Below are 14,794 nucleotides of genomic sequence, written 5' to 3'. Positions count from 1 at the left end.
TCTTGCATTCTTAGCATTGTTCTTGAAATGCCATCTCAGCACTCCTGACCCTGTAGCATTCTAGAAGGCAAGTTTTCATGTCATTTTCTACTAAGAATAAAGATATCTGTTACTGGGGGAAGTCCTGGGAAGATTTTCTGTATTAGCTTCCTCTGTTATGTTCTCATTTCCAGTCATTATTTGTGTAACACTTTGTAGCCTGCTTCACTGTCTCTCTGAAACAACCACTTCTATAAAAATACCCAGAGTGTCCTCACCATTTAACAAAACCTTATGTACTGGATTATGACTTTTATGTAGCTGTGAACCAAAATACCCAAAATAAGAAGACATTATTTATGTCTCATGTTTTCTGAAGTCTCAGTCCATGGGATGGAAAACACATAGTGGTAGTAAACTCCCTATCGTGTCAGCTAGAAAATAGAGATGGGACATAGAGGACACATGTCCCAATAATGTCTTCATAATTCTGAATCTGTTCATTAGGTCCCAGTTTTCATTAGCTGCTCTAGAACTGACATCCTAGCCTCATCCACAAATGTGGTTTCCTAACCTTATGAGGTTTCTAAGTACCATTTATAGCCTTTCTTTTAATGAGCTCCGTTGCTGTTTATTTCAGTTCTATGTAAAAATACCTTGTTCTTGTCTGCTGTCTTTTCTATTTAGTCTTCTGTAATCCCGGATTCTCTGTCACCATAGAAACTGCAACAAATGTTCTCTTTTCCTGTTTAAAAATACTACAAAAGCCTGTTGTTTCTGTTTGTATTATCCCATGCTAATCATTTTTCTTCTTTTTTAAAAGAACTTATTTTATATATATGAGTACACTGTAGCTGTCTTCAGACACACCAGAAGAGGGCATCAGATCCCATTACTGATGGTTGTGGACCACCATGTTGTTGCTGGGAATTGAACTCAGGACCTCTGGAAGAGCAGTCAGTGCTCTTAACCAACCACTGAGCCATCTCTCCAGCCCCATTAGTTTTTCTATATTAGATAATTTTTCAGATTAAAAGTTACTGGCAGTTCATGCTTGGTTTTCTTATTATAGAGCTTCTAACTCATATGTGAAAACGACATGCTAAAATAGTAAATTATTCATCCATAGTAATTTTGTGACTGTGTTATACTTTTTTTTTTTTTTCCGGAGCTGGGGACTGAACCCAGGGCCTTGAGCTTGCTAGGCAAGCGCTCTACCACTGAGCTAAATCCCCAACCCCTTGTGTTTTACTTTTAATTGTAGAATAAAGTAATGGCTCTACATAATCTGTTAGGAAGAATGAATTTCCATTGCTTTAATGTGTTTAAAGGCTGGGAGGTAGAAAACTTGCCTAACGTGTCCCAGCACAGTGGGGAAAATATTAATACTTCTTACATTGACTTACCTTCTTTTGGCAACTTTTTCTTTTGTAACCTGGAATGATAAGACACCTTCCACTTTATATCAAAGATAATAAAGTACTGTGATTATAGAATATTTATGTATTGCAATAGAAGTAGGCTTATTTTGATTGCTACACTTAAAGAGGAGAAGCATTGGGTTCCTAAGCCACAGTAGTTAAGAGAGAAATCAAACATTTATAAGTTAACCTTTCCTCTCTGAGTATTTTAAGGTCTGTGCTGTATTACAGAATTTTAAAACAACTTTTTGTTTTATTTAGCTTGTCTGCGCATTTACAACTTACATTTACTGGTTTCTTCCACAAAAATGGTAAGTATTTGAATGGAAAAGATGTTGATTCTGAGTTCTTTGTGTTCTTTTCAACTTATTTTTATTTGTTGGAGTTTCTTGTTTTTGTTTTTTGTTTGTGGTGGATATTAAATCCAGTATCCCTTTCAGACAGAGCAACTGTGTTACTGCTGACCTATATCCATATCCCGCTGATGATGCTTTTCAGTCTTAAGTTAAAAACATAATGCTGAAAAATTCTAAATAGTTACCTCAGAAGGTCAGAGGCCAGTGATCTTGGTCTGACCAAGTTGTGTTGAGTTGGTGCTGTGTCATCAGCATTGCTTTGGTATTGTTTTAAGTTGAACAATAAACAGCTGTAATAACCACTACTACTAACGGGATTTGTCATAATGTCAGTTATACTGACAAAATACATAGTATTTTATATTAGTTTTAATCAAAGCATGATTGGGTACTTGAGTTTTGTTTGTTGTTGTTGTTGTTGTTGTTGTTGTTGTTGTTGTTTTAAATGGATAAGGGCCAGGCATGGTGGTATATACAGATTGGAGGCAGAGGCAAGCAGATCTGTATGAGTTCAAAGCCAGTCTGGTCTATAGTGAGTTCTAGGCCAGCCATGACCTCATAATGAGATCCTGACTCAAAAAGCAAAAACATCCCAAAGGTTGCTTAGTAGGCAGTATTCTGCCTTGTGTCTGTAGCCCTACAGGGGTTAATAAAGTAATGAGGCAACTGCTTGATACAAAATCCATGGTTTTTATATTACAAACTAAATATCAAATCATGTATATTCCTAGCTAATAGTTTTTTAGGCTTTGTCTTACACTGGGTCTTTTTTTCTGAATTTCTGGGTTTTTTTCTCTTAATTCGTAATTGTTTACAATTCTTATTTTTATCAATTTGTTTTCTGCAGTACTCATATGAACTCATTTGAGCTGTAGTTTAACTTTTTTGGATTCATTAGCTCTGTTTCTAGGGACTTGTTAAAAACATACATATTTTTACTACAATGGTATTTTTGGGGAACAAATTTTTCCTTGCCAAATGTGTTGGGACACAGCTTTGATCCCACATTCAGGAGGCAGAGGCAGGCAGATCTCTTAAGAGTTCCAGGGCAGCCACAGATACAGTAGACATTGTCTCAAAACAAAATGAACAGAAGTTTGAGAGAATAAAGATTTTTTTTTCTGTTATTAAAAAGAACACTTAAAAACCCAGAATAGAAAGCCAGATTAAGGTTTCTAACATTGTTGGATATTGTGGCATGTGCCTTTGTTTACAACTCTAGTACCTAGGAGGCCTAGGTCTGAGGATCAGAAGTTCCAGACCAACCTAGCTTTCATGAATCCATGTCAAACAAACCAAATGGGTAAAATAGCAGTAATTATTAGATCTGAGAATTTATACACTTTGTTAGGGCTCCATTTTCATGGTAAGCATTGTATGGCAATCTTTATTTTGGACACTGGATTATTTTTGCTGTCTTAAAATACATTCATTCAATTATAATTTTCAAAAAGCTTATTTAGCCATTTTTTTTCCCTACGTATACTCTGCATAAAAAGGATGAAATGAGTTTGTTTTATTTGTTTGCTTGGTTTTTTAGCGCTTTTAGTTATTGGTTTTCGTTTGGTTTGGATGCTAGATATCAAACACAGGGCCTTAAGTATACTAGAAAAGCAGTCAAACCCTGAGAAAAATGCCCACAGCCCAAAAGACAGATTTTTATGCTAAAAAGAAAGTTACCTAAAAATCTAAGTCAGAAAAGAAACAGTTGTTTGATATATGTATGTATGTATGTATGTATGTATGTATGTATGTATATATGTGCATTAATGATCTAATAGTTTTGCATTTTACTGAAGTATAGTGTTTAAATATTTAGGTTTGAACTAATACTATTGAAAATTTTAAAGATGAGTCTTTGCTTGCAAAGGTTTTTGTTATTTAATCAGAAATTATACACTCATACTCAAAACTATAATTTCTAAGTTTCGTAAGCCAAAGCATCGCCAAGTAGTAAATAAAAACTTAAGTTTCCTATTGCCACTTAGATCAGTTCTCTTTCTCCATCTCTTGCTCTCTTTTTTCCTTCCTTTCTTTCTTTCTGAGTTAGTCTCTTTTTTTATTGGATTTTTTTGTTGTTGTTGTTTATTTACATTCCTAATGTTATCCTCTTTCCTGGTTTCCCATCCATAAAGTGACTGCCGGCAACTGAACTGTATTTTTGGTTGTGAGCCTAGCCTTTAATGGCTGAGCCATCTCTCTAGCCCTCTTGCTCACTTTCTGAAACAAGGTTTTATTATATAGACCAGGCTGTCCTGAAACTTTTAGAGATCTGCCCTCCTCTACCTCCCCAGGGCTGGGAATAAAGATGTGTACCACCGTGTCTCACTATATACATTTTTGACCAATGGATTTTGAAAGAAGGACAACATACTTTTTCCCTATAACTATTTAAATCAAGCTTCCTGCCAAGAAGCTTTGCCTGCTTCTGTATGTTTTGAAGAGAAGATTTTCTCTACCATCATAAAAATAAATGTTAAGTTTTCAAATGAAATGTGATCAATAAATAGATTTACTGTAATTAAGATAATTGAGCTGTCTTATTTAAATTGAGAAAAAAAATCTATAGGAAGATGTGAATATCTGTTTTATGTTGATTTATTTTTAAAAAGAATGGAGCTCCAAGTCTGGAGCTAAATTGGGAGGGTATGTTTTCCTTGTAGGAAGCCTTTTTTGAGAGATTCTTCAACTTAAAAATTTTTTCTTATGTATACATTTTTAAAAAAAATTTTTAAGACATTGATTTTTCTATTTAGATAAGCCATCACAAAACTCAGAAAATGAACAAAATTCTGTTACTCTGGAAGTCCTGCTTGTGAAAGTTTGCCACAAAAAGAGAAAGGTAATGTATAAAAATAGTAGTAGATGAAGTAGAATAATCTCTAACTGAACATGTTTCTGCATAGCTACTAAGTTCGTGAGCCGTTTTTAAAACCTTAGAAATAAGAACGATGTTGAGGCTGCACATGACAACATACACCTTTAGTCCCAGCAATTGGGAAGCAGAGGCAAGCCAAATCCACACAGTGAGTTTCAGGCCTGCCAGAGCTACATAGTGAGGCCATGTCTTAGAGAAGAATGGGGAGAGAATTACTTAGTAGCTGACTTTCACTTATATAGCCTGTTGCCACCATTGTTGTTTACCTTGGTCTGAGCATCTGTACAAACATCCAGTAGGAGTCATAGGAAGAAGCTGTGGCCTTACGACAGATTCAGCCGCTTTGCTTGTACCATTTAGTCTCTTAGCTTGTATCTACTAATACATTAGTATGGACCATTTGTTTATTTAGTTGGTTGTAAACCTAGCCTTTAATGGCCAAACCATTTCTCTAGCCATAAAGGATTACGTCTTTTATTGTACAGAGGAAAAACTCACTGTCAACATTATCAACCATTAACTTACTATTGCATTGCTTCAGATTTTATTTAAAAGATAACAGGCATTTCATGATAGAAACAGTTGTCATAGTGCTGATTTCCGAAGTAACCCACTAAAACCTACACGTCGTACAATTAATGGACTTAAGTCCTTGAGTCTTTTATTAACAGCAACAAAATTAATGAGGCTACAGTAGGGGTTGGGGATTTAGCTCAGTGGTAGAGCACTTGCCAGCAAGCCCAAGGCCCTGGTTCGGTCCCAGCTCGAAAAAAAAAAAAAAAAAAATAAGGCTACAATAGGAATAAGTATTTCAAAAGAAGAGGAGTAGTATGTGTGTCTGAGGGTGTTCGGTAAGCACAGAAAAGAGTGATTGAGGATTTTTTTGTTACTATGTTATAATAAGATGTGTCATTACACCATAAGCAGCAGTTGAACTGCTCCTGCTGGTGATGCTCTCCCAGAAGGTTTTAGTCATTTGTGAAATCTAAAGCTTAGGGTATTAGTGAGATATCTTGTGTAGAGTAGAATTTTTTTCATCCCTAAGTATTCATTTTATTTATATTTATATATATATAATTTTTTTTCTTTTTTTCCGGAGCTGGGGACCAAACCCAGGGCCTTGCACTTGCTAGGCAAGCGCTCTACTACTGAGCTAAATTCCCAACCCCATAATTTTTATTTTTGCTTGTCTGTATATCTGTGCACCATGTGCAGGCCTGGTGCCTGAAGAGACTAGAGGATAACATCTCATTTTCTAGAACTTGTGAGCCATCATGTAGGTGCTAGAAATCAAACCTGGGTCTTCTAGAAGAGCTGCCAGTGCTCTTTTCTGCTGAGCCATTTCTCTAGCCTCGTTGTATGTCTTTAAAAGAAGTTACTATGTTGGTGTGTAGGCGCATGTCTACATTCCCACCACAAGGAAGATTGAGTTAGGAGCATCAAAGCTTGAGGCCAACCTTCTGTTGAAAATATAGTTAGCACATAAGATGCACTATTTTTTTTGGCTATACTTCTACATAATTAGTTATGTAGTGACAGTATTTTTTCAGGTGATTGCTGTTTCTTCTATTAAGGAACATAAGAAGCTACAGATTACTGTTTTATAATGGTGTTTATACGTATTTTCCTTTTCTGATGTTCCCATTTATTACTCAAAATGGAAAATTAAGGGAAATGTTGAAATTGGGGGAGTTGAAGCATGCTTTTTTTTTTTAAGAGTTTGTTTGGGGGTTGGGGATTTAGCTCAGTGGTAAAGCGCTTGCAAGTGCAAGGCTCTGGGTTCGGTCCCCAGCTCTGGGGAAAAAAAAAAGCCTTTAAGAGTTTGTTTGCTGTGAATACACTGTAGTTGTCTCTAGACACACCAGAAGAGGGCATCAGATCCCATTACAGATGGTTGTGAGCCACCATGTGGCTGCTGGGAATTGAACTCAGGACCTCTGGAAGAGCAGTCAGTGCTCTTAACCACTGAGCCATCTCTCCAGCCCTAAACATGCCTTCTAATTTCTGAGGTTTTTCTCTATTTGTTTTTTGGGTTTTTTTTTTTTTTTTTTTTTTTTGTTTGTTTGCTTGTTTGGTATTTTTGTTTTTCAAGACAGGAATTCTTGATGTATCCTTGGGTGTCCTAGATCTCACTATGTAGACTATGCACTCCTAAAACACAGATATCTGCTGCCTCTTAGTGCTAGGAATTAAGGCACCCAACATCACTACTCAATTTTATTTTATTTATTTATTTTTTTGTAGTGCTTGGGATTGAACCCAGGGACTCATGCATGGTCTACCACAGACCTTTATCACCAGCCCCTTAACTTTTTTTTCTTGTATTTCTAGTTATTTTGTTTATATTTTAGGTTTAATTTTACTTTACTCATTTATTTTGAGGAATAGTCTTAAAATAGTTGTGCCGGTCCCAACTTACTATACAGTCCAGAATGAACTTGTACTTCTGATCCTCCACCTGTACCACCATGCCTGTTCATACAGCACAGCACTCGTGGCCTTGTACATACAAGGGAAATTCTACCACCTGCATTACCTTCTTAGTCTTGTTTTACTTACTTGTTTTTTTATTGCTGGTAATTGAACCCAAAGCCTTGTACATGGTAGGCAAGTGCTTTAACCACTGTTCTGTATTCCAAGGCCCATATCTCTACTCCAACCCATTTATTCCATGATGGTAATAGAAAACTTGGAAGTATTTTCAGGTCAATAATGGATAAATTGTATCATCATTTTTATTATTCGTACTAATCTTCAATTACTTTACTATTGGTAATCTTAATGTTCAATTTTAATTTTTGCTTCCTAATTTTCAGCAGTATATTATATTAATATTCCATTTTGTAATTGTGACTTATACTGCATTTCTTATAGCTTTGATTTTAAGTTTTAAGTATAATTTACTGTTGTTGCTATGTAAGTATAATTTATGAATCTTTACTTTGCAGGATGTAAGTTGTCCAATAAGGCAAGTTCCTACTGGTAAAAAGCAGGTGCCTTTGAATCCTGACCTCAATCAAACAAAACCAGGAAATTTCCCATCCCTGGCAGTTTCCAGTAATGAATTTGAGCCTAGTAACAGCCATATGGTGAAGTCTTACTCATTGCTGTTCAGAGTAACTCGTCCTGGAAGAAGAGAGTTTAATGGAATGATTAATGGAGAAACCAATGAAAATATTGGTAATTTTATTTCTGAAATTTCACGAGGTTTTATTATTGGAGATTAAAGTGGTTGTCGAACTGTATGAACTGGTATTTTTTCATCATATTATAATTGCGTGTAAAGTTTCCTTTTTTTTTTTTTTTTTTTTTTGGTTCTTTTTTTTTTTTTTTTCGGAGCTGGGGACCAAACCCAGGGCCTTGCGCTTATAAGCTAAGCGCTCACCTGAGCTAAATCCCCAACCCCAAGTTTCCTTTTTTTTAACCTTGACTTTCTGCCAAGTAGTTTGTTCCTTTAATCCCGTGCTCAGAATGCTGAGTCAGTAGAACATGAGTTTGAGGCTAGCCTAGGCTACATAATTTAACAAGACATTGTTCAAGAGCAAAATAAACCAAATAATAATAAAATAACTAAAAACAACCCCGTAAAACCTTGTTTCCTCTCTTAACAGATAAGACTGTTATCTTACTTTACTGGAAATTGACCTTAGACCTTCCTTAAGCTGGATGTCTACTCAGTACTTAACCATGAGCTTTTCCCCTTTTTGCCTACCTGCTTCCCCTTCTTCCTACATCTCTCTTCCTCTCTTTATCTTTTTCTTCTTACTTTCATTCTGTCTTGAGAAATAGTCTCATCATCGCCTAGGCTGGTCTCAAACTGGACTCATGATTCTTAAAGCTCAGCTTTCAAAATGCTGGAACTGTAGGTGCATGTCCATGTGCTAACTTGAGCATGAACAGTGTAGCTCATATTACATATTGAACCATGTACCCATTTCTTTATTTTTTCCAGCAGATCTGAATTCATCTTTGAGGTAATGATTTGATTGTTATATAGGTGCTGCCAATACAAAGATAATTAAACAAGCAATGCTATTCTCAGAAGGTTTGCAACTCAGTTTAGGGGATAGATAAGAATTAAAAAGTTGCATTGAAATGAACAGTTGTAAATAGAGGTATATGTGAGGTAATGTTGGAAACACACATGAGATGGTTCTGGTCTAGAAACTTGTTAGTCATGAGAGGGCTCAGCTGCCGTGTGGGTTGATCGTTGTCTGTAACTTCAGTTCTGAAGGATCTGCTCTTATGGGCACTGTGTACGTGTGGTACATAGTGTAAGTGCAGGCAAACACATCCTACATAGAGAGTAAGAACAAATCTCTCTGAAAGGCTTTTATTCACACTGGAACTCCTGAGCAGTGATGAGGAACCTGCCTAGCATGAGTCATCATTCTAAACAGGTCAGCGCCTGCAAAGGTAAATTCTGACAGTAATGTTAGGAAGTAAAGGGCAGACCCAGCGAGTTGTGAGGCCTGTAGTCCCAGCTCCTCCAGTACAGCAAGTCATAGAGTTTGGAGTTGAAGGCCAGCCAATGTATAGCCATTTCCAGGCCAGCCTGGGATATATTGTGAGATCATAATGTAGACAAATAAATGAAGGTCATAACACACGTTAAAAACCTAAAGTTGAAGCAAGTGACCCTCCTTATAAAACATTATTATAGACTAGGGCAGTGCTGGCGCATGCCTTTAGTCCTAGCACCAAGGAGGCTGAGACAAGTGGAACTCTGACTTCAAGCCCAGCCTGATCCACAGAGTAAGTTCCAGAACAGCCAGGGATACACAGAGAGACCCTGTCACAAATAAAACAAGAAATTGCAGTTTGTACTTCTTATAAGTAATTGGGGGTTTTTTTTGTCTTTTAAATTCAGATGTCAGTGAAGAACTTCCAGCCAGAAGAAAACGAAATCGTGAAGATGGGGAAAAGACATTTGTTGCACAAATGACAGTGTTTGACAAAAACAGGTAATAGTAATGGGCAAATAAGGCTTCAGTACTGTTCTTGAAATGTTTTTACTCTGTCGGTGGAATTGCTCCTGTTTGTTCTTCTACTGAATATGCACATACTGAATATTTTTCTGTCTTAGAGAGCAGAGAACAAAGATAAGGAACTGTTTTTGCCTCAGTTGTTTATTCGAGTATTTTCTGAGTATCTGCTCTGACAAATACTTCTAAACTGAGAGGAAGCACAAAATTCCTTTCTTCATGCTTCTAATGTAGGCTACAGACAACTCTAAAAATATCAGCAAGTGTTGTGAAGAAATATTAGCAAGTAAGTCGCTATTGTTCATATTAGAAGTCATATTTGGGGCTGGAGAGATGGCTCAGTGGTTAAGAGCACTGACTGCTCTTCCAGAGGTCATGAGTTCAATTCCCAGCAACCACATGGTGGCTCACAACCATCTGTAATGGGAGCTGGTGCCCTCTTCTGGCCTGCAGTCACATATGCAGGCAGAATGCTGTACATAAAATAAATAAATCTTAAAAAAAAAAAAAAAAAAAAAGTGTATTTGTATGAGGCCAAGGTGACATGGGCTATAGACAAATGTTGGGATAGCATCTAAAGCTAAGAAAGCCAGTTTCCTATAGTCCTGTGTGACCGTCTGTATGTTTGGCACAGGATATCAAGGAGTGAAACTCTTAGCATAAGAAAAAAAGATGTGGGGTCGGGGATTTAGCTCAGTGGTAGAGTGCTTGCCTAGGAAGCACAAGGCCCTGGTTCGATCCCCAGCTCAAAAAAAAAAAAGAAAAAGAAAAAAGATGTAGGAAATACATAGATTTTTTTTTTTTTAACAAACCATTGAATGGTATCTGAGGTGCTATGACTTCTTACACTAGGCTGATTATTGGTGCTTAGCAATATAATTCAAGAGAATAAATCTTAAAGTCAGATTTGATTGTACATCAATGTGTTCAGTTGAAAACACCTGGAGGGAAGGAGGCAGCTCAGTGACCGAGAGCTAAACTAGCATGTGTATGACCTGGGCTTTGATCCCAAATAGGATGACTAGGAGAGGCTTAGAAAAACAGCAGTAGACACACTAGAAAACAGTGATGCAGTCTAGTGACAAATGGTGAGGAGGTACCCACTGTAGGCTTCACTGATACTGTCTTCTGTGCAGCTAGGGGCACATTTTTGTTTTTTCATCTTCATCATCATCATCATCATTTGGACCATATAAGCATATGTGTATATGCATTTTTTTAATTTAAATAATTTGTTTTGTTTTTCAAGATGGGTTTAGTTTGTGTTCCCCTGCCTGACCTGGAACTGTCTCTGTAAACCAAGCTGGCATAGAACTCACATAGATCTGTCTGCCTCTGCCTCCCAAGTGCTGGGATTAAAGGTGTGCACCACCACTGCCCAGTTAATTTGTTTTGGCTTTTCAGTTGAGGTAATATATTTATATGGAATAGACTACTGCTTTTGTTTCAATGAAGAAAAATGCTAAGAAGAAACTAGGTGAATTTTTCCTTAAGCTTTAATTTCGAAAATGTGTAGGAAAGTTCAAAGACCTACTGTTTGTGTAACATCCACACATCCTTTATATTGACTGTAACATTTCAGATGGTTTATTTTTGTTGTTTCATTTTTGTGCTGAAACATTTGAAACATATGCTTCCTCTCTGCCTTGCTCTATGCTTCAGAATGTGTTGCCAAAGAACAAAGGCATTTCCTGACAGCCACTTACCTGCACAGAGGGGCTAACAGTGTCATCATCATCATTGCTGTTGTTATTAATAGTGCTGAATATTGAACAAAGGGCCTTCTGTATGCGTTTTCCTCCTTATTTCTCCCATCATTTCATCATTTCTTCAATGGTATTTTTTTTTTCTATGAGGGGATGTTTTCTTTTGGATTTTTTGACTTTTGTCAGTGTGAATTAGCATTTTTTTTTTTAAGATTTATTTATTTATCATATACAAGTACACTGTAGCTGTCTTCAGATACACCAGAAGAGGGCATCGGATCCCATTACAGGTGGTTGTGAGCCACCATGTGGTTGCTGGGAATTGAACTCATGACCTCTGGAAGAGCAGTCTGTGCTCTTAACCACTGAACCATCGCTCCAGCCCTTAGCATGTTATTTTTAGTGAGTGAGTTTTCATCTGACCATGCTAGTACTCATTTGGCTGCTCAGATTATCCCAAGTTTGGGTATGAGGAGCCCTTTCAAGCAGATTCCAGCATTTCTTTTTTCCTTTACAATTTCCTTATTTAAAACTTAAAATGTCCTTTTGTTAATTCTTCTGAGAGTTTCTATTACTTGAGTCTTGGTATTGCTTTTAGTAAAGAAATTATAGTTATGAACCACAATCTTACGGTTAGATGTATCAAATTTTTTCTTGTAATCTCATATTGATGTCTTCTGAGAGAATAGCCCAAATTTAAAAACCATGTAGAGAGAGTTTGAAATACTGAGCAGAAGTAAAAACCTAAGACTGAGAGAATATAAGCTATTATAGCCACAGTGAAAACTATGTAGGTTTTAAGGACTGTGGCCTAAGGAAAGTGAAATAGATCAAGTTAGATGCTAGCCTGTGCTTCCTTAAAGACACTGTCTCAAACTAGTCCCATAATTCAGTAGAATAACAAAGTATATAATAAATTTAAAAGAGAATATGTATATTCTTTTTAAACAATTAAAAAGATAAGATATCTGAAGTAAAGGTACACTGAGACATTATTTTATCACTTAATGAGATTGACAAATCAAAAACATTGATAAAGCACTGTTTATAAGGGTGAGGGGCAAAAACCTTCTAACATGTCAGAGGTAGGAAAGTGGTTTAGATTGTAGCTGTCAAATGAACACCCATAATAGAGAATATTGTGTAGCTGTATAAGAGCAGAAAGAAGACGGCTTTTAAATTTGATAATGAAGGATTGTGTTTCCCACTAAAGTGATGTGTTCTGCAACATCCAAAGTTAATTTTTAAAAGAAAATTGAATTAACTTGTTACACCATGAAAAACTAAATTCAGGTAGTAAGAGTATGGAGATGAGCTCAAAAGAACCTTAACTCTCAACAATTGATAGTGAGAATCAGGCTTCAGTGGTTGGCTTTTCACTTGCTAGGTTTGGCTATTGTTACTGTTCTTTTTTTTTTTTTTTTTTTTTTCTATTTTTCGGAGTTGGGGACCAAACCCCAGGGCCTTGTGCTTGCTAGGCAAGCGCTCTACCACTGAGCTAAATCCCCAACCCCTATTGTTACTGTTCTTAAGGCAGGATACTTAGTATTTCTGTCTTGCATTCCTTTTCTAAAAACTACAAGGCCTGGAATGTAAGGATGTTGGAGGTTAAAGTAGCAGCATTTAGTCCAGTGCCTGTCACAGGCTAAAGTGTTCAGTACACCTTAAGTGTCATCGTCTAACAGGACCTTTGAGGTAGAAGAAAAGCCACAGTCTTCCTATGTGTAGTCTGCTGTTAACACAGTAAAGGAATGGGTTTAGAATAGTAGTGAACGTCACTGTATAAGCATGGAAATAAGATGTAAATCATGTAGTACATGAACATGTCCACACATGTTAAAGCTGTGCTGTATAACCTTGTTTGATTCATCATTTACTGAGCACCTGTATGTGCCAGGTTCACTTAGGTATCTTTAGTTTACAGGTTTGTCATTATATCATTAGTTTACTGAGCAAACATGGCAAAAATGATTGCAGTTCAAACACTGACATGCAGACTTTGTAATGACTCCCTGAAGGGAGAATTGTAGCACTGCTCTTGTCCTGGTTTTAAAAGCATGAAATCTGCTTTATAGTTTACAGTTAATGCAGAAAATTAACTAGGTTTTGAAATGGGCATTATGTCTGTGTAGCTACAGTAATACAAATTTCTCTTGATATGGTCTTTGTGGATATAAACAGATATTTAGTAAGTTCCAGAATACTAATCAGGCATGGTAGTGCATAAATTTAATCCTAGCACTCAGACAGGTGGATTTCATTGAGTGTACATAATAGAGAGACCCTGTTTCAAAAAGCCAACTTTCCAGCATGTTTATGAACGTAAATGTAGACATTTTACAGCTTCAGAAAAATGTGGGTATGTTCATAAACACTTGTGCTGAAGAATGAGCTGGGTGTGTGTTAACCAAAGAATACCTGATCCACTTTTCTCTTTTTGTTAATACTGCTTTTGTCAGATCTGGATTGTAGGTCATTTAAAGCCTGCTATGTATGCAAGCTAGTATACCATTTTAATGCTTCTTAGATTTTGTAATACACAAGTTACTTTATAAAGTATATGTGTTTTTCTTCCAGGCGTTTACAACTTTTAGATGGTGAATATGAAGTAGCCATGCAGGAAATGGAAGAATGTCCAATAAGCAAGAAAAGAGCAACATGGGAGACTATTCTTGATGGGAAGGTATGGATTACTTAAAGATTGGTTGTCAACTTTTATTTTGATTAATGTTTTCATTCCCAAGTGGAAATTTTATTTGAAATAAGGAGTCTTAGTTCACATGAAATAATTAATTTACTTACTTGTGAGATAAGATGTTACTAATACAGCTCTGGCTTTCCTGGAACTCTGTAAACCATTCTGGCTTCAAAGGCACAAAGATCCCTCTGCCAGCGTTAAAGGCATGCATCACATTCAGCACTAAATCTGTACAACGTGACATGCTTAGGGCATCAGGTTTGGTGTGGAGTGTCTTTTCCCACTGAGCCATATTACTTGCCCTTATATTCCCTGTGGTTTTAATACTTAGAAAAATACAAGTGAAATGGCCTAGTCAGAAAATGTACTGAGGGCACGGTGCTGAGGAACCTGGCTGTCCCATCTCTGCTGCTAGTTAGTTTTGTTGCTTTTGCAAGGTTAAGCAAATGTCTTGTTTCTTCAAATGAGGACTAGAATTGAAAAGATAAAATATAAGAATGAAATTCTATTTAAAAATTTTTTTAATGAAATATCATATTTAGAAATATGTTTTGTGGGGTTGGGATTAGCTCAGTGGTAGAGCGCTTACCGAGGAAGCGCAAGGCCCTGGGTTCGGTCCCCAGCTCCGAAAAAAAAGAACCAAAAAAAAAAAGAAATATGTTTTGTATAAATTGTTCTATCATAAGGATCCTGGGGATCAAACTTGGACCATTAGGCTTTGTAGCAAGCGTTTTTACACTGAGCCATCTCAACATTAACCAGCAAGTTTTA

General features: G+C 36.6%; 1 protein-coding gene across 1 annotated transcript in view; it reads left to right on the top strand.

Moving 5' to 3' along the window:
• Suz12 (SUZ12 polycomb repressive complex 2 subunit) overlaps positions 1-14,794 on the top strand; it is a 45,917-nt gene that overhangs the window by 17,667 nt on the left and 13,456 nt on the right. The window contains exons 5-9 of the mRNA XM_032911911.1: positions 1,662-1,711; positions 4,513-4,598; positions 7,583-7,814; positions 9,505-9,598; positions 13,903-14,008. Coding sequence (XP_032767802.1) covers positions 1,662-1,711; positions 4,513-4,598; positions 7,583-7,814; positions 9,505-9,598; positions 13,903-14,008 — 568 coding nt within the window. The remainder of the gene's footprint in view (positions 1-1,661; positions 1,712-4,512; positions 4,599-7,582; positions 7,815-9,504; positions 9,599-13,902; positions 14,009-14,794) is intronic.

This window comes from Rattus rattus, chromosome 9 (genome assembly GCF_011064425.1).
Source record: "Rattus rattus isolate New Zealand chromosome 9, Rrattus_CSIRO_v1, whole genome shotgun sequence".
Taxonomy (NCBI): Eukaryota; Metazoa; Chordata; class Mammalia; order Rodentia; family Muridae; genus Rattus; species Rattus rattus.
The sequence above is the reverse complement of the archived record's forward strand: the minus strand, read 5'-3'. Positions and strand labels throughout refer to the sequence as shown.